Source organism: Neltuma alba, unplaced genomic scaffold, assembly GCF_004799145.2.
Source record: "Neltuma alba isolate B1F8T4 unplaced genomic scaffold, ASM479914v2 tig00010802_pilon, whole genome shotgun sequence".
Lineage (NCBI taxonomy): Eukaryota > Viridiplantae > Streptophyta > Magnoliopsida > Fabales > Fabaceae > Neltuma > Neltuma alba.
This window is the reverse complement of record NW_021635616.1, coordinates 596,360-615,857: the sequence shown is the minus strand read 5'-3', so window position 1 is coordinate 615,857 and position 19,498 is coordinate 596,360. Positions and strand designations below refer to the sequence as shown.

The following is a 19,498-nucleotide window of genomic DNA, read 5'->3' as shown; positions in this document are numbered from 1 at the left end:
TCGCGTCATCACTTACCCGGTGCGGCCCGACTTGCTTGCTCTCAGATATTTTTCATCGGCATCGTCAAAATCATTTTAATTTAAAAATTTTTAATTAAATTTGCTGGGCGACAGTAAACTCGCTCTTCTTCATCAAATCATTTTAATCGTATATCATTTTAATCGTATACATGCTCGCATGTGATCCTTTTCTTGTCGCCGCATTGCTGCATGCCAATGGAAGGAAGCCAGGTTTCACAGAAACAGAATTCTCACGCAACGTCACACACACACACACACTCACGCACACGCACAGATAGGACCTTGATGCTTTGCCATTGGCATAATTCCATACACGTATTAGCATACAATCCTTTTCTTGCTGCAGCAGAGTCCCCGGGATGCCATGAACACAAAATTAAAAAACAGAGACCGCCCGCGCAAGGTGGAATCTTTGAGCGGCTATAAAGCCAAAAGAGTCCTTCGGACAACGACGATCACAAGTCACCCCGCCGTTAATCTCCCTTTTCCAAGCATGAGTTCCTGTGCCCTCATTCCATTATCAGTCAGACCCATGGAAGGTGTGTTAGCAGTCAAGAACCTTGTGCCTTTCATTTTCTTTTTGCTAATTCCCTTCGCATTTTTCTGTCTGTCTTTATGTTCGGTACATTTGAACATTCAAACGAACTGATTAGCGGTGTTTTTTTCCCTGTGGACGATGATATATCTTAGGAAGAAAAGTTCCGCCTTGCCACTACTTATTCAAAATCGAGTCCTTCTCGTTTCTTTCAAAGGCTTCAGTCGAAAATTACACCTCGGAAGAGTTCGAGGCAGGGGGCTACAAATGGCATGTGTTATCCTGCTGTTTTGCGTTCAAATTATATGATTTTTTTACGTGTTTTTTAATCGTTAACTCATCATTGTAGGACTCTATCCGTATACCCGACTGGCAACAAAATAAAAGACGGGCAAGGTCATATCTCAGTATACTTGAACTTGATGGTTTCAAGCTCAAGCTCATTTCCGGATGGTTGGGAGGTCAATGCCATTGTTAATTTGTTTGTATACGATTTTCTTCGTGACGAGTATTTTTCTTATCAAGGTACTTCTAAAACTTCAACATTCCATTTAGCCGGGCGTTTTATAGTGCATTTTATGCGTTATTGACTCGGTCACTGAAATGCAGACGCAAGCACGAGGCATTTTCATAAGCTGCAAACTGAATGTGGCATCTCAAAATTCGTCGACATCGTCTCGTTCAATGACCCTTCAAATGGATATCTGGTTGAAGATGCCTGCGTTTTTGGAGCCGAAGTCTTTGTCGTCAAGCCTCCTGAAGAAGAATGCTTGTCAATGATAGATGAACCCCCTCCTCTTTCTTATAGGTGGAAATTCGACAATTTCTCTAGAGTTAGTTTAGAAAAGTACGAGTCCGAACTGTTCCTTGCTGGAAACTACAGATGGTATGAAACAATGCTTCCTAACTTCCCAGCCACCACCTGCGGAGTGTTGTGTTTTAAACGCCTCAAAAAAAAACGTATTCTGGTTTTGTTGATGCAGGAGACTCGCTTTCTACCCCAATGGGACAGGTGAGGGCAAAGGTAATAGTGTCTCGCTGTTCCTGACCGTAGACCCTTCGTCAATCCCACCTAACACTAAATTATATGTGCACTGCATTTTGCGCGCCAAGGACCAAATCAAGGGACAGCATGCAGAAACAAAATGTGAGGCTCAGAACTAAATTTGTTTTGAATTGGAAATTCGAAATTTCAACTGAACACATTTAATCGGCCAAAAACTGAACACATTTAAAGTTCTCACGATTCGTTCGTTTGTTCCCCTGTTTTTCAGTCTATAGGCACTTCTCCAGCTCGAGTCCCACATGGGGATCAAGAATGTTCGTGCCATTGGCCAAGTTCAAGGACCCAACTAAGGGCTTTTTGGAAGGAAATAGTTGCATCCTCGAAACGGAATTTAAAGTTATGGGATTAGTTAAAACCCCTTGTTGATCAAGCTCTCCAGAGTTTACGTACGATCAAAGATTTTATTGTAACACTTTTTGGGCCTTTGAACCCCGTTGTATTACCCCCCAAAAAAAAAAGAATTTATTGTAACAGTGTAAAATGAGCATGACTTTTTCACTGCGCGCAATATTACGGATTCACATGATGTATTTTTTAGCTTAATATTTTAAATTCATATCGTAGTAAAGTTTAAGCAAAATTGCACATCCTCCCTTTCTATTCACAAGAGAATCTTGAGAACGTAAAAATTAGGTTTTGTTTAAGTCATATATTATGATTTTTCAGCTATGTCATTGACCTCAATAGGGAGAAGAAATAATAAATGAGCCAATTTGATCGATTTTTCCGACTGAAGGTAGTATTGGATAAAAATTCTATCAATCATATATTCAGAGTTTAATACTAAATTTAGTTTTTTTTTAAGTATTGAGAATAAACGATAGGTATCAAGTCTAGTGTTAGCATTAAAATTGTAAATTTGTAATGCTTTCTTTTTTTTGACCAGATAAAAGGTAACTTCATTAAAGAACAACAAAGATAAATACAAAGCCCAACAAGTACAACTGCACTAAAGACAGCCCAAACACAAAGGGAAACCAAACAAGCCCTAGACAAAACCTAACCCTAACAAAGAAGAGAGGGCAGCCGCCACCGTTACCAAGAACTTCAGTCACCATCGACCATTCACTAGAAGCAGTAGGGAAAGAAGTGCCATTACCAACACCAACACCAAAGCCATTATAAGGGGTGGGGGTTCGAAGAACCATCCCAAAGGACCCATCCCTCTTCTTGGCAAACCAACCCAACTGGTTGAACAACCTCCATGAAAAAACATCATAGGAGTAAAAGCACCCACAGCCACCAGAAAAATAGACGAAGGATGAGAAGGTGTTCTCGCCGACAGTTGCTGAGCGAACAAAATTGACGGAACAAAGACGTGCCCTTCGAATTCGCATCCACGAACAAACCACAATGATCCTCTGAAAGATGAAGCCATCAATGTGTAGGACCGTAGTCATCAAATCCCAGCCCCCAAAAATACAAAACGAAGTCGCCATGAGAGGTCTGCCGTCAATGAAGCCCTCAGATCTTAAAATAGCTGCTAAAACCAGACACACCACCGATAAAAGCCTAAAAAGACATACAAAGAAACTAAGGATAACACAGAAAACGGTCATCTCCTCCCCCAGTCGGAGCCGGGGGAGGAGATACCGTGAAAGAAAGCTCGTCCGCTTGACGAGGGAAGAAAACTCTCACCACCCTTGCAATTTCGAGAGAGGGAGAGAGAAAGTGGGCTAATTTGTAATGTTTTCAAAACATTAGTAAATCTGTTTTAATTCTCAACAAACAGAGTCACTTTCAATACTCATTGGAGTGACAAGGATTGTGGTGTTCATCAAATTTAAACCATCTATATTTAATACTATTTTTTATCTTAATTATAAGACTTTATTTGTAAAAACGAATCCTTATAACTAGGACTGGAAGTAATATAAATTATTCATATTTAACTTTTTGTAGTTTTGTCTTTCTCAATTTTTTTATTTTAACAAGACCCAAAATAAAAACAATATTTTGAATTTTAATTTTTTTAAAAATATTTTTTAATTTAAATATTATTAATTAAAAATTTTAAATTTAGGTGACCAAAGTTGTATCTGCAAATTAATAGTTTCCACGTGAGCGAAGGCCCAAGGGTGTGCCATTGGTTAAGATAAATTTTTTCTCATATTTTTACTTCATATCTGATAAAAAAAAACCCGACAGGTGGGGAAAGAAGCTTACGTAGTACGCAGCTCTAAGCATCCGCTCCTCAAAACGTGGTCGTTTATAACAAGGCAGATCCAAGCGTCGACACGAATAGCTGGTTCCTCGTTCCGAAACAAACGGTGAGGATTCGACTTTGAATCCATTTTTGAAAAGTGGAAAACCCGCGCGATCTGAAAATTTTGCTGTGCTTTTCCCACTGAAATTATTACACTATTATCTTTACTGGCTAAATAAATACATTCAAGAAATTGTGTTTAATACGCTCATTGATTGGAAGAAGAAAGGAAAGGTCGACTGGGACTGATCATTGATGAAGGGTAAGAGCTACGGGAGGAGGACCAGCAGTGGAAGACGAAGTGAGTGTAAGGAGGCGACCAAAATGAAGGGAACACTTGCTAGGCACTTGCAGAATCAGCTAGGGCAAGTATCCCACTTTCCCCTGCACCATCAGTCATCATCTTCCCCCATCCCTCGCTTCCAGAACCTCCTTGAAGCCGAAGCCTGTGACAGCAATCTTCCCTCATCCTCTCCTCAGGCTCTGGATCATGTGTTTGATGCCAATGTGGACGACAAAGATTTCATCCTTAGCCAAGATTTCTTTTGGTACAAAAGTCTTTACTTCATCTACGTCGCCTCTTCTACATTTTTGGCATTCATAATCTGTGGTTTGCCCATTTCACTGGAAAATCCAAATGATTTTTGTTTAATATATTTGTCTCCTCGTTCTTTGTTGTTCCTGGCAGCACTCCAGATTACATAACCCCTGATAATCAGCATACTTTTAACGGCTTGGACTGCAACAAGGTGAAAGTAATTCAAATTGGTAATGCCGCAATCTGTATTTTGTATGCAAGACTAATTTTTAGTCCCCTCTCTTTCCCCCTAAAACAGGAGAATATCCCGTGTCCCAAATCACCGGAAAAACTAAACACTACAAAAAGCAAGAGATGCCGATTGGGTAAGATTAGGCATGGCTTTGATACTTTAGTTGGCATTGCTATACTTTGCAAAATTATATTTTCCAGGCCCCCGTCCCAGGGGAAAAGGATTGGTTATGGAGCAACTCATAAGAGTCTTGAGATCTTTGGTAAATGGTGGCATGGTTTTATTGTATGGTCGTTATGTTGTAAAATCTTGTAAATTACAGACGTGCACTGAAGAATTATGATGCATGTACATTCAACTCAAATACGTGTGTTTAATAATTCATTGGAGTCCATAATTAGTGTTTGAAGGGGTTAGAATTGTGCTGAAAAGGGTTTTAAAATATGTTGAATGTCATGATTCATGATGGTTGATCTTCTTTATATCCCAAGCACTCGATTTATTGAATTTCATCTTGCATAGCGGTTTGTTAACCGCATAAAAATGACAATAGCTATCTTTTAATGTGTTAAAGCATCTCATACTGATATACCTTTCATATTCAACCTATTTTTTCGCTGTCAACGTGCAACTTTCATAGATGGCATCTCAGGGAATCCGCTCAGCCCTACTTTGTCTGGCGGTCATCAAGCTGTGGAGCTTGGAACTGAGTCTGCTGCAGATGAATTAGATATCGAGAAACTGATTTCCACAGGCAAACCAAAGGCTCAAAATTATCTCTCGCATTCTGTGCTTGCCTTGCGCTCTAGGGTCATACCCCCTCCTTGCATTAGGAACCCCTATCTGAAAGATGGTTTAGATAAGGATAAGGATCCTTATGGGAACCAAAGATCAAAATATGCAGGTATATTTTGGTCAGCCCTCTTTAGATAAGCATGCATTACAGTTATCTGTTGGTTTTTTCCCTTCGAATTTACTGCATTATAGAAACCATGTAATGCTAGAATTGCAGGTCTGTTCCCTGCAATTACTGGCGGTGATGGGCTTTCACGCTATCGCACTGACTTCCATGAGATTGAGGTATTGCATTTAAAATAGAAATTTTAATTGCCAAGGTTTGAGACCTGAAACCTTTTGACTTCTTCCATTAATATTTCACTTTCATCCCTTTTTCCTCAGCAAATTGGCATGGGAAACTTTAGTAACGTTTTCAAAGTTTTAAAGAGAATAGACGGTTGCTTGTATGCTGTGAAACACAGCACAAGGCAGTTGTGCCTGGAAACAGAAAGGTAGCATCTTCATCTCTTTTGGATTATTCTTAACTCAGGTTGAACCATCAACCCAATCTTTCTGCGTTGCAGGAGAAAAGCTTTGATGGAAGTTCAAGCACTGGCAGCCTTAGGTTTGTAAAGTTAAATTTTCCTTATAGTTTCGTTCTTACTTAGGAATTTCATACCAAATTTTTTTTATCATTCTCTTTAGGATCCCATGAAAACATAGTGGGATACTATTCTTCATGGTTTGAAAATGAGCGGCTGTACATTCAGATGGAGTTATGTGACCATAGCTTATCCATAAGCAAGGCCAATACAATGTTTACAGAAGGACAAGTGCTAGAAGCATTGCATCAGGTAAACTCCCTTTCACGACCATTTCGATTGAATATCGCTATTGATAGCTATTGTTGACATCTAGGAACCACTGTCTGATGAACTTAATTTTTGTTTAAAGTATGATGAAAGTCCCTTTTAGTCTGTGAATGCTTAACTATTCTAACCTGAGCTTTCAAAAACTCCAGTTTGATTGAAATACTTTATCATGCTGCTGATGACCCTCTTTATTGCTGGTTTGAGAACAGATGCTGTTATATAATTTCGTCAGTGTTCTACTGGTGTGTGTTTAACTCATCAAGTCGTTAATGGGAAAGAGAGTTAAATATAATTGCGTATATAACAGAATGCCTTATTGGCTTGAGATGACCTAAGAGAACATTTGTAACTTGTTGCAGGCTAGTTTCTGTTGAGCGTTCAATGGTTCGAGCATCTTTTCCTGTGTACTCTCAATATAATGACGTTGTACTAAATATATGCTTGTTTATTTTTCATATTTTGATCAATTTGACGTGAATTTTTGTGAAGGTTGCAAAGGCTCTGTTGTTTATACATGAAAGAGGAATAGCTCATCTTGATGTTAAACCTGATAATATTTATGTCAAAAATGGTGTTTATAAGCTTGGTGATTTTGGCTGTGCAACTCTCCTTGATAAGAGTCTGCCAATCGAGGAGGGTGATGCGCGTTATATGCCCCAGGAAATCCTGAATGAGAATTATGATCACCTTGACAAGGTTGATATTTTTTCTTTGGGAGCTTCTATTTTTGAGCTCATTCGAGGATCGCCTTTGCCAGAATCAGGATGTAAATTTTTTAATCTGAAAGAAGGCAGGTTGCCCCTCCTGCCTGGCCATTCGTTGCAATTTCAGAACTTGCTCAAGGTACTATACATTATTTATTTTCCCGTGGAAACCTTTTTTTTTTCGTTGGTAACTTTTCCCTTGGAAACTGATGCTTGCCTGTGGTTCATTTAGGTCATGATGGACCCTGATCCAGTTAAACGACCTAGTGCAAGAGAGTTAGTAGAGAATACAATCTTTGATTGGGCCCTAAGAAATACAAAATATTGAAGAGGCACGGGTTTTACCTTTTCGGGGATTTTTGTATATTGTGTATGTAAGCATCATTCAACAGGGCAAGTGTTTATGGCCTTGGTTATATACCTGGCCGATTTTGTGACGAGGTGTGCGCCAGATTTTTCCCGCAGCATGGTGCAAGCCTTATCCCGCGTCCTACTTACGCACTAGTTGTATAATGAACCCAAGGAATCGAAACGGCAAGGTGAATCCCTTCACTCCTTTTTGCAGTCAAATGCTGTGACTCATGGTTCTCAATATGATGTCTGCTCTTCGTAGTGAAATTAGAGCTCGTTGGAACGCGTTATTGGCCTTGCTTTTGATATGTCAAGCCATTAATTGAAAGTTGAAGTATATGTTTAGTATTCCACTTGGAGGGAAAAAAAAGGTACTATTTCTGGTTTTAATTATAAAATCTTATTTATAGTCTTTAAATGAGGTTTTATAATTAAAACTAGAGGTAGGATATGTTTAGTATGGCCAAAATGAAATGCAAACTTAGATAATTGAGGCTCATTGACTTGATGTTCAACATACTAGGATGGCTTAAATTGTGACTTGTGGATTATCCAAAAGCTTTGACGTGGAAGATTTTACTTATTCATGATTTATGACCAAACAATTTCTTCCAATGCACCTAAAACCATACAGGAAAGAATTTCTGGGCCTTTTTGATAGAAAAATTAAGAATAAATTAGATCCGATGTCAATTACTGGGGCTGAGGGAAGACCTATGGCAATTTTGTAAATGGGAAAAAATGTTGCAATGCCAGACAAAAATCTGACTCGGACAATTTGTCCAACGTGGTATGTACACCCCCAAGTCCAAACATGAACTCACCCACATTACAACCATGTCGATAAAGACAGTTTAATCAAGAGCTCTTTCTACTCCAACACGCTTCCTGTTCACTTTCGTATTGGGACCCTCAGAACTCGGGAATTACTGCTATGTTTATTTTAAAATATTCATATTATTGCTTTGAAATCCAGCGCTAGAATATTATACTATAATTAGGTCGATCCCCTTGATTCGTTGAAAAGGCTTTGTTCACTTGGTATTGTATACTTCACCAGGAACAGAACGGACAGAGAAAAACAAACTAACTGCCCACTGCTAAAATTATTGCCTTTATTTCCCCCAAGAAAAGTTTGGTAGGCATTTCTGTGCATTCATTTAGAATTCGACTTTGAAAATTGTTTCATTTAAATATTTAATTATTAAAAGCTCATATGATGACAGATCCATTTGTTAGAAGTCTTGTTTTTTTTTGGAAAAAATGATTTACTAAAATTTTATGTTGGATAATTAATGGAGCCGATAGGGCATTACGAATCAATTATTTGTGCTTCTGCGTGATGCTTTTCGGGGTTTCACTGTTTCAGTATCTTGACTTTATAATAGTCTCTGAAAAATCAACAGTGTTTATTTGCAATCAAATCCAAAAACATTTATGAGTATGTTTTATGTAACTTAAGAAAAAATTCTTCTCGCATACTTACTTCGTATTCTATAAATTATGATTGAAAAACTAGTTATAAAACATTTCAAAGAGACCCAATAACCAACTTGCACATGCGGCTTCCCAGCTCCAATTTGCCCTCCCTTTTGAGTTAAACTTGTTATGTGCTTATGATGCGCGGATATTTTTGAGCAAAAAATCTTTCTATCCTCGAAGAATTTAATGATTCCTCATTCATTCGTCCCCGCCCCCAGCCAATTGCACCTTTCATTAAATTTAGTTTGATTGGTAAGTCTCAAAATGGAATATATTAATTTTATATCCATGCCCGATAGTGATTATTGGAGAAACAACATTGGATGTAATCTACTTTAACTATAAAATCTTGTAATACCCGATAATGTCAAAACGGGTCAGGTTACGCAATTAATGATTATCCAATTGATACTTAATATCATGACACTGATGGTAGAGGGGCATTATAAATGCTATTGGGAAAAATACAAATGGAGTTTCACAAACAAATTATCCATAGAATTTCTCAACACCTGATTTATGTACTATACGTTATCTTGAAACTGACACTCAACCTCTTTGTTTTCTACTTTTGTGAATTTAATTATTTTAATGACAGAATAATTGTGGTTGTACCTTTCACAGTTCTTTGAAACTAAACATTGATGTTTTATCAAGCTGGAAAATAACATTATAGGTAGTTTTACTAAAAAATTTAATGTGAAATCAATATTTAGTAAAACTATCAACGTTAGATATTTAAATCTTATATTTTATTGTCCAAATCATATGTAAGAAAAATCATATTTCTAAAAATTAAGAACAAAAGATGAATTTTTTTTCACAATAGAAGAGGAAGAATATAATAAAATATTTTTCAGTAGTATCAGCCATTTTAATATGTGCGCATAGGGAAGAAGGTTCTAATTAGTTATGAAAATTGCACCTGATCTAAATATAATATAAAATTTATAAAATGTCGTAGGCAATTTCAAGCATATATATGCCACAGCCCTTTGAAGGTTCCAACCAGGCAAACACGGCATTCGAATGAATGAACCTCCCTCCCAAAGCGAAGAAAGATATTGCCGCTGGCGAGTCGCACGTGAATAAAAAGCACACTAGTCACCTGACCTTACTCAAAAGTCAAAAGCGAAGAAAGATACTGCCAGTGTCGAGTCGCTAGAAGTGGAAACTAACAACGGCAATTTATCGCTAATACTTATCATATAATTTATTAAAAAATAAAATAAATGTTACTCTTCTTATCCTAAATATAAGACCCTTATATATACTAGTATAAGGGTCTTACATTTAGAACAAGAGGAGTATCACTTAACGTAAAACAAAATATCTATTCTATATTGTGAATATATAAAAAAATCTCATAATATCCTGATTACAAAAAAGAATATATCTTTTTTCTCGCCGTATTAAAAGGTTTATCCGCTAATCACAAAATCGTACAGGTTAAAAAATAGGATAAAAATAAGTATAATTTTCCTTTTGCATCTGCACTTTTTTTTTCAATTTCTTCCAGCAATGAATTTGTAATTTAAAATAATTTTAAAATTATATATTAAATCGTAAATATTTTACCAACAAGAGTTGGTATAGTTGGTAAGAAGTCGGCTCATAACCCACAAGGTCGTGAGTTCGAATCCCGCTGCTGATGTGAGGACTTTGTTGGTGGGTGATCTGTAAGTACCTCTGTAAGCGCTCTTTGAGTCTGGAGGCATGCCCTGGCCCTGGTGAGCTCCCGGGACCCAACTCACCTAAACTTTTTTATACAAAAAAAAATCGTAAATATTTTTTTAAATCATGTTATAATTAAGTTATTTTTTTTAAGATTTTAAAATTAATCAATTGGGTTTTATTGGAGATAGTATAAATGAAGTCCTTTTTTTATATATAATAAATAAAGTCTTGTAATTATGACTTGAAACACTGTATATTTGAATGAGGCGGCCCAAGCCAATAGTGCGCATTCGCGGTGAAAACGGATAACAGGCGATTGAGATGCGGAGTAATTTTCTGGCACGACTGGTTGACCCAGCCTTTGACTTTGACTCGCATGCTTCACGGGAAATTGGATGCTCAAACGACGGCAGAGCTTAGCCGCGCGAGGCATCTCACCGGACACGCAGTTTTCAGTCCTACTTTCTTGTGCGAAAAGTTATTTCCATTTTCCAATGAATATTCAAAATTCTGGCAAAAGATTGGGGAAAAAAAAAATGAATACTCAAATCAAAATGAAGAAAACGTCGCTAAGTAACACCAATTAGGAACATGCATATTATTGTATCCAATTTTAGAAATGACGGCCTGTGCTTATTGTGATTAATCCTATTTGAAAAATAAATTAATTGAATGATCATCCCATACAATGAACTCGTGTAAAGTTTAATTTAGAAAGCATCAAAGGGGATCAATATGTACATACGCGTACCATACGCGTCTAGTGGCCGTGAGAGTAACTTGAAATGAAATCTTCAACACCATCACAAGACACATGCTTTGTGCAGGGCGGCAACTGGTACTACTAACTTCCATATATACGCACATATTCCAAGCATCTCCACAGATTCAGGTTGCCCGCTCCTTCATTTTCTTCCTCCGAGAAATTAAAGATGTCATCGGCGGAGAAGAGTGAGCTGCAGGTGGAAGCTTCTGATGCTTCTGGGGGTCTCACCGGGAAGAAGCTGTCTTCGCGAAAGTTACGCAGACATGACTCTCTCGACATCGAATCTCGGGCCTACTCCAATCCGAACGCTCATCATCCTTCCTCCAAGGTTCATTCCGTTTCCATACATGAATAATTAACAGTAATAATAGTTGGGTTGTAAATTTGAGATTGAAATTAATATGTATAATGCAGGAGCAACCGACGTGGTTGATGCTGCAACTGGCGTTTCAAAGCCTGGGAATAGTGTACGGTGACATCGGAACGTCGCCGCTTTATGTGTATGCAAGCACCTTCGCGGACGGCATCAATCACAACGATGACGTTTTGGGAGTTCTTTCCATGATCATTTACACCATTACGCTCATCCCTCTCATTAAATACGTCTTCATCGTTTTGAAGGCCAATGACAACGGCGACGGTACCTGCCTACACACCCTTTCCCTCTCTCCTCTTCATTCATTCTCCCAGCTTACTAATTAAACTGCCATAACTAATTCATTATATATAATGCTCTTTATGTTCCAGTAATATTTACTAAGAATGGAAGTATTTGTTAAAAAAAAAAACTGAACAAGAGAGCGAGCGAGAGAGTATTCGTGGCAAAGTTTTCATGCTGTACAATTACGGTATTTTACGTCTTTTTGCGGGGATGTTCTTCTCTGTTACATTTCAATTGTATGATATCACCGCTTTGTATACTCAAAACAATGTTATTTAATTAACAACTTATTTATAAATAATAGTTTATGTGTGCAATAAATCCGTAACCCGCGAACACGGACGCAAACTCCCTGTCTCCGTGCCTGTATTTGACTTTTTCAACTTTAAAAAAACTTATCTTCCACATCTAAAGTCGGTCTTTAAAGGCAGAAACAGTGCTAAACATCAATATGGTGGTGCCTGCTTAATTGGGACATGGACCGGGTTTTTATATGCACACACACATATATTCCAAAATTAAATTACATTTATGTGGAGTCCCTCGCCGCCAATAATCATGTATTCGTGATTCTTTTGCCGATTGACGATGACTTTGAATAGCAATATATATATATATATTATGTTTCAATAATTTACACCAAAAGAATTTGCGATTTAAATATTAGCGCAAACACTCACGCTATGATGGTAGGTATTTATACATGTGTGCGCCATCTAAAAAGGAAAAAAAAGTTATGGTTCAGTTCTTTGCCTTTGGAGGGTTATAATCTGCATAGTGAATTATGTCTAGGAGGGACATTCGCATTGTACTCTCTGATATGTCGTTATGCCAAAGTGGGGCTTATTCCCAATGAGCAATCGGAAGATGCAGAGGTGTCTAATTATCAGTTAGAGTTGCCTGAAAGCAGAAGAATGAGGAGGGCTTCAAAGATCAAATATAAACTTGAGAACAGCCACTTTGCTAAGTTTTTTCTTTTATTTGCTACCATGCTCGGTACTTCTATGGTCATTGGTGATGGTGTTCTGACTCCCTGCATTTCAGGTTTGTCTCTCTCTTTCTCTCCCTATTTCTTTACCCCTTAATTTCCAATATACCACTCTAGAGAATACGGACGCCAAATCACAATCAAAGTTAGTAATTAATTATGACATGTTTTATTTGGCTGCAGTTTTATCGGCTGTTGGAGGGATCAAGCAAGCTGCTACATCCATAACAGACGGTACGTATACGCTATGTTTCATTTACCAATATTGAAACGCAATGAAAGATGCAATGTTTCAAGGGGGTGTGTGTGTTATAAATTTATTGAAGTGTTATGTTTTATGAAAGGTACTGAATTTTCGAAATCCGCATAAATGATATTGTTTGCTTCTGACAGTCTCTTTGCTGAGACCGGCTGGACCATGATTAGGAAATTAAAAAACATTATTCACATAATATTCTCACATTTTATAATATCACGTACAATTTAATTTTATGCCCACTACTAGACAGACCTATATTTGCAAGTCAAGTGACACCGATGACATTCATGCACAATTCTTTCTTTTCCGATCCTTCCTATGTTCTTGGTACACAGATGGGGTTGTTTGGATATCCGTTGCAATTTTGGTGTGCCTTTTCATGGTCCAAAGATTTGGAACTGATAGAGTGGGGTACAGTTTTGCTCCCATTATTTGCATTTGGTTCACCTTCATTGGAGGCATTGGTATTTACAACTTTATCAAGTACGATCCAACGGTCCTCAAAGCGTTAAATCCTGCATACATTATACAATATTTCAAAAGGAACAAGAAAGATGGTTGGATTTCTCTTGGTGGCATTGTGCTCTCCACTACAGGTTTCATATGTTGTTAATTTCAGTTCGTTTTCGCCTGCAATGATAAGGTTATTTACGGCATACCATTTCTAGCTCATAGATGTGGGGGGACAAATTAATTTGCAGGTACTGAAGCATTATTTGCTGATGTTGGACATTTCAGTGTTCGTTCTATCCAAATCAGTATGTGTTCTGTGACATACCCTGCTCTTATATTGGCTTACACTGGGCAAGCCTCCTTTCTTCGCAAACATAACGATCTTGTTGCAAACACCTTTTACGAGTCAATTCCAGGTATGCTAATGAAAACTCTCAAAGCCTCGAACATGTCGATCCAACCCCTACTTGCGAAAATAAGGGGTTCAGATTAACTGTTAGTTAATTAGAATCTGTTACTGGTTATTGCAGACCCTTTGTACTGGCCAATGTTTGCGATCGCCGTTGCAGCAGCAATCATAGCTTCTCAAGCCATGATTTCTGGGACTTTCTCTATAATCCAACAATCCCTTTCACTGGGTTGCTTTCCTCGGGTGAAGATCGTGCACACTTCTACCAAGTACGAAGGACAGGTTTACATACCTGAGACTAATTACATCTTGATGATAGCGTGCGTTGCCGTTACTCTGGGATTTAGGGACACCACAAAAATTGGCAATGCCTACGGTAATCATTCCACGAATTCTCATTGTGTACTCAAAACTCTTAATCTTGCTTTGTAATCTAACGAATAGTTTCGTTCGTCGTTATACATGCAGGGATAGCTGTGGTTTTTGTAATGACACTGACATCAGCCTTACTTGTGCTTATCATGATCATGATATGGAAAACTCACTTTCTTCTTGTTATGGGTTACGTTGTTATATTTTGTTCTGTGGAGCTTCTGTATTTAAGCTCAGTGTTGTACAAGTTTGATCAAGGAGGGTATCTTCCCCTTGCCTTCGCCGCGGTGCTCATGTCCATCATGTACATCTGGAACGACGTGTACCGAAGGAAGTACTACTTTGAGCTGGACAACAAGATTTCTCCAGAGAAGCTCAGAGAGGTCGCTGCCGACACACAAGTTTCCAGAATTCCTGGTTTGGCCATGTTCTACTCTGAGCTTGTTCAAGGTGTTCCACCTATTTTCCAGCATTATGTGACAAATGTGCCTGCATTGCACTCTATTCTTGTCTTTGTCTCTATCAAATCGTTACCTATAAGCAAAGTTGCTACAGAAGAGCGATTCCTGTTCCGCAGAGTGGAACCCAAAGAACTTAACGTATTCTGTTGTGTAGCGAGATATGGGTACACTGATGTGCGCAACGAGAAAGAGCCTTTTGAGAGATTATTGGTTGAAAGGTTGAAGGAGTTTATTTCTAGAGAGGTTTGGGTGTCACCGAGAGTACTGATACAGAATGGGGAAAATGAGGAGAAAGTAGAGGTTGAAGATGAAGTAGTGCAAGAGACTCGTGAGGAAGAGAGACAACAAGAGGCTGTTAAAAGAGAGATTGAGGCAGTTGAGAGAGCAATGCGAGCACGTGTTGTGCACTTGATTGGTGAGAGCGAGGTGGTTGCTATCAAAGGAGCCAACATAGGGAAGAAGATTTTGATCAATTATGCTTACAACTTTGTGAAGAAAAACTTGAGACAAAGTGACAAAGTGTTTGATATTCCTCATAAGCGTTTGGTCAAAGTGGGTATGACTTACGAGCTTTAAACCAGACGGGAGTCCCAAATTAAAAGCTGTCTTTGGTAGAGCTCTGAAGTAAAGATTAATCTATACTGTAATGAAGGGTACATGGAACAAAAGAGAGCTGTACTGGAAGCGATTTAGCTGTTGTATATTTTATTATATTCTAAGTTGTGTATTATTGCAGGGTGCAAGTGGCAAGTTCTATATTGGTAGTAGACATTAATGAGTTTTTGTGTGGGGTATTTGTGCGATGTTTGGTTGGTACGAATCACCAATTAATTTGTATGTTTGATCGGCAGGTTGGTATCGCTTTTCTTTCCTCAGTTTTAACTCATACATGCGAGGATGGGGATTCCATTATTGATCATTTGGTGGAATATAAGTGAATATGAATCTCAGGAATCCGTAGAAGAGATTAACCAGATGTCAAATAATTGGAACGCCGCCACACGGGTCTGTGACTTCAGATACGACAACAAGAAGACCTTAATAAACGTAACATGTACATCATTATCATTACAAGGGGAAAAAACTAGCATACAGCACACCTAGCCCTAATCGTTATTTTTTATACTGATAATTTTGTCTTGGAGCATCTTTAATTGTAGCCTTAATAAAGGTAGGTAGAGCCACAAAAAGGGGATCTAGGGTTTTGAATTCAATTAGAGACAAATGTTACCTGCTAATCAAGGAGATTAGATACCGGACAATGAATGACCACTCCGACGAGTCAAGCGGATTGCGACAAAAATGAATCCACCAATGGAAATCTCATAGCCCTGTGCCTACCAATCAAAGTTTTCGTAGCAACTTATCTACCTCAACAATACGCCTACCTCTTTCTGTGCTCATTTCAGAATACGTACATTATATACACTGAAATCGCTCACATCCGAGCAGCTCGAAGATTGGAAGATCTAAAACTTGGACAGATCGATATCAGGGTGTAATATGAACAGAATGCGTATATATGTAATTATGTATCGTTACGATATTTAAGAGTGTAGAATGCGGTGGTAAAGTTAGAATGAAGTGTAAATAATGTGTGAATAATTGATATTTAAATAATGGAATGTAAATTCTGCCAAAAAAAAATGGAATCTAAATAAGAAAAATTAAAGTACGCGTAAGAAAGCATTATAACTGCCATATTTCCGCATACGATAAACCAAACTACCACTAAGCAGTTCCCAGTTTCCTTCAAAAACTTCTACTTCAAACGCTAAATGTAGGAATAAACTTCCCTTCAATTAGCTGAAATTAATGATCTCTATTATTTGTTTGGATCTTCATACATAAAGATAATTATACATGCATAGCAGAAGGTGGTAATTAATTCAATGGAAATCCTAAAATCCCATCGTTAGTTGGTTGCAAGAGTGACCAATTGACAGTGGGTAGATAAATACAGATGGAAAAGCGATTGTTTAAAAATTTATACACCAAAAACGGGAAATTTAATTCCTCAGGTATTGTTTCCAGGGGAATGTCAAAAAATACCTTTATCCCAGACAGTGCCTATTGCCTATGCGTCATAGGTGCTCAATAGATTATACTACTATTTGAGCTGAGATAATCAATCCACACACGAATTAATTATCATTCATAGATGATTCCAGATATTTTCTTCTAATTAATCCACCGTTAAGGATAAAAAAGAGTAAAACCTGCCTCACACTTGATGCTTGATCTCTTCCATCGATCAGTTATCAAAAGCAAGAAACTCCAATTTATATATATCTTGATCAACTGACAATTTCATATTAAGAATCTTCGCCAAACAAGTTAATTATATAAAACTAAACTCCCTTTGGAACTCCCAAAATTAGTTGTCAGGACGAAGCATGTCTGTTAATTGATCATCAGTAGTTCACCACTTCTGATAACAAAGGCTTATTATCACAGGACAAGAAACAAGTACAAAGATTAGCTATATAACTCACATAATCCTCAGCTACTATCTGTAATTAACCCTAAAACAACAAAGCACCACTACACCAGAATAAACAAACATATATGCAGCATCTTTTCATTAATCCACATGCTTCTACGGCAGAATATAACATGAATATCTGATCAAAATCACAGAGGGAGGGTGGGGGTGGTGGCTAACTAGCTAGAAGTTTGGAAACTGGTGTGAGTGAGAGGTGCCATTGAACCTCATCAATGAGGTACCCGTAGCAGAGGAAGCACTAGTAGTGGGGGCTCTCCTGGGAGGCTCACCTCCATATTCACAAGCTTGATCAGCAACATCAATTTCATCAGTGTGAAAATTGTTGGCCTTATTTTGGTTAGATCTCTCGCCCTCTGATTCCCTAAACTTAAGCAAATACCTCTTGAGTGGCTCGGCGTAGTCGTCAAACCCTAGAGTAGAGAGGGCCCAGCAAATATCGTCGCCATTCACTGTCTTGCGCTTCTCCTTGTGACACTTGTCAGAGGCCTCCCCAGTGACGAAGCTTATGAACTCAGAAACACATTCTTGCATGGTTTCCTTGGCTTCTTTGGAGATTTTGGCGTTAGGAGGCAGAATTTGCTTCATAATCCTCCCCACATTAGCTATTGGAAGCAAGCGATCTTGCTCCTTGATGATTCCCCCGTCTTGATGATGATGAGAATCTGTGTTGCTGAAGTTGTACTTATTAAAGCCTTCTCTCTCTGAGATATAACTCATCTCTCTGTACCACAAAGAGAGATTAACTTCAGTCCTGTCAAACACAGACACGTTGCTCTCTGTACTGACCCTAATATATATATTTATAGACGACGCAAATCCAAGAGTTGCCATGTTTATGCAAGATCATATGTGCATGTGTGTGTACCATTCATATAGGAGAATATTTTGGGTGAGGAGCATCTGTATAGCTAGCTAGCTCGACAGGTCATCAATGAATGAATATCAGCCATAGATCTAACAAGATTGTGAAGAAACTTAATAGTTTTTTTTGTTTTTTATTTGAAAAATACAGGTCATGATCGTTCATGAATTCATAATGTGATAGATATTTTTTTATGTTCAACAAGAATCTTGAAGTTATTTGACTTTGATGACGAGGCAGGTAATGAACAGGACCAGCTCAGACTCATTGGGGAACACAGTGGCGGGCAATTCCCTTTGTTGCTATGAGTTAGGTTCATATCTTTTTTATGTAACTGTGTGTGTATGTGTGTGCATATAATATATATATATATAGTTCGCGGGGCAGTAAACTTACCCGGCAGCTTTAAAGAAAGAGACTCAAAACTTATCATGTACTACATGGAGAGAATGGTCCCACCCTCCTCGGGCTTTAGCCTCTACTTCCTTTCGATCGTACTTTATGGAGGTTAATTATTTGATTAATTAATTAATTGATGTAATTAATGCCGTCCATAATTTCGAGCTAAGTACCGTAAATAATGCTGTAAATTGAATTTGTGGACGATATGAGTGCACGTCGCTTTGTTGTTTTGCGCACACTACCAATTAAACTAAGACCTAAAAAGAACTGATGACGAATAAACTATTGAACTCTTGCCACAGGGCGCCATTTCATCACCTGCTGTTTACTCGCATAGCATACGGTGAATTTAACGGCCCTTCTAGATTGCAATTAAGAAATGGTTCATTAGCACCACGAAATACACACACACACACACATATATAATTTTTAGTAACACAAACAAGTGCCATGCATAAACTGTTTTCAATATACTCTTCATTTGTGATTGGGCTTTTTGTCTTTGAATGATGCCACTGAGGAATAAATGATGCATTACTATTCACGTTCATGAATTCCTATGCTATATTACAACATGCATTTAGTTCTAAATATACAAAATTAAGGTTTCATCATTTGCCTCTTCTCTAAGTATATATTTGTGATCTTAGTAATTTAATATAGGGTTAAGGTGCATCTAGTACCTTAAAGTATTTTTCGAGCTATATCCAATACTCTAAAGTATTTTGTGGCATATCTAACATTCTGAAATATTTTTTTAATACATTCAGTACTTTGAAGTATTTTTTAGTATATCCAACACTCTAAAGTATTTTTTTAGGTGCGTATAGCACCCAAAATATTTTTTCAGTACATCTAGCATCAAGGTAAAAAAAAAAACTTTTGAGTGTTGGACGCA

General features: G+C 37.9%; 4 protein-coding genes across 6 annotated transcripts; 3 read left to right on the top strand and 1 right to left on the bottom strand.

Moving 5' to 3' along the window:
• Window positions 1–485: 485 nt before the first annotated feature.
• Window positions 486–2,143, top strand: LOC114759242 (uncharacterized). Its single transcript, XM_028948382.1, has 6 exons — window positions 486–560; window positions 712–826; window positions 906–1,081; window positions 1,166–1,442; window positions 1,540–1,703; window positions 1,831–2,143. The coding sequence occupies exons 1-6, from the start codon at window positions 515–517 to the stop codon at window positions 1,986–1,988; spliced, it is 936 nt and encodes a 311-aa protein (XP_028804215.1). The 5' UTR covers window positions 486–514; the 3' UTR covers window positions 1,989–2,143.
• A 1,914-nt stretch (window positions 2,144–4,057) lies between these two features.
• LOC114759240 (wee1-like protein kinase) lies at window positions 4,058–7,706 on the top strand. Of its 3 annotated transcripts, none has more exons than XM_028948379.1 (10): window positions 4,058–4,376; window positions 4,517–4,577; window positions 4,665–4,731; window positions 5,251–5,502; window positions 5,611–5,678; window positions 5,778–5,887; window positions 5,960–6,000; window positions 6,081–6,229; window positions 6,737–7,090; window positions 7,184–7,706. In XM_028948379.1, the coding sequence occupies exons 1-10, from the start codon at window positions 4,084–4,086 to the stop codon at window positions 7,277–7,279; spliced, it is 1,491 nt and encodes a 496-aa protein (XP_028804212.1). In that variant the 5' UTR covers window positions 4,058–4,083; the 3' UTR covers window positions 7,280–7,706. The 3 variants fall into 3 exon arrangements, with proteins under 3 accessions (XP_028804212.1, XP_028804211.1, XP_028804213.1); XM_028948378.1 differs by having other exon boundaries at window positions 5,239–5,502; XM_028948380.1 differs by lacking the exons at window positions 6,737–7,090; window positions 7,184–7,706 and adding an exon at window positions 6,607–6,648 and having other exon boundaries at window positions 5,239–5,502.
• A 3,687-nt stretch (window positions 7,707–11,393) lies between these two features.
• Window positions 11,394–15,557, top strand: LOC114759234 (potassium transporter 5). The gene is made up of 8 exons (XM_028948363.1): window positions 11,394–11,555; window positions 11,642–11,867; window positions 12,681–12,932; window positions 13,060–13,110; window positions 13,471–13,731; window positions 13,837–14,004; window positions 14,119–14,373; window positions 14,466–15,557. The coding sequence occupies exons 1-8, from the start codon at window positions 11,394–11,396 to the stop codon at window positions 15,404–15,406; spliced, it is 2,316 nt and encodes a 771-aa protein (XP_028804196.1). The 3' UTR covers window positions 15,407–15,557.
• Window positions 15,558–17,223: 1,666 nt separating this feature from the next.
• Window positions 17,224–18,269, bottom strand: LOC114759272 (nuclear transcription factor Y subunit B-1-like). The gene is made up of 2 exons (XM_028948431.1): window positions 18,202–18,269; window positions 17,224–18,057 (listed from the first exon to the last, which is right to left on the bottom strand). Exon 2 carries the CDS (start codon window positions 18,051–18,053, stop codon window positions 17,499–17,501), a length of 555 nt encoding a protein of 184 aa, XP_028804264.1. The 5' UTR covers window positions 18,054–18,057; window positions 18,202–18,269; the 3' UTR covers window positions 17,224–17,498.
• Window positions 18,270–19,498: the final 1,229 nt, after the last annotated feature.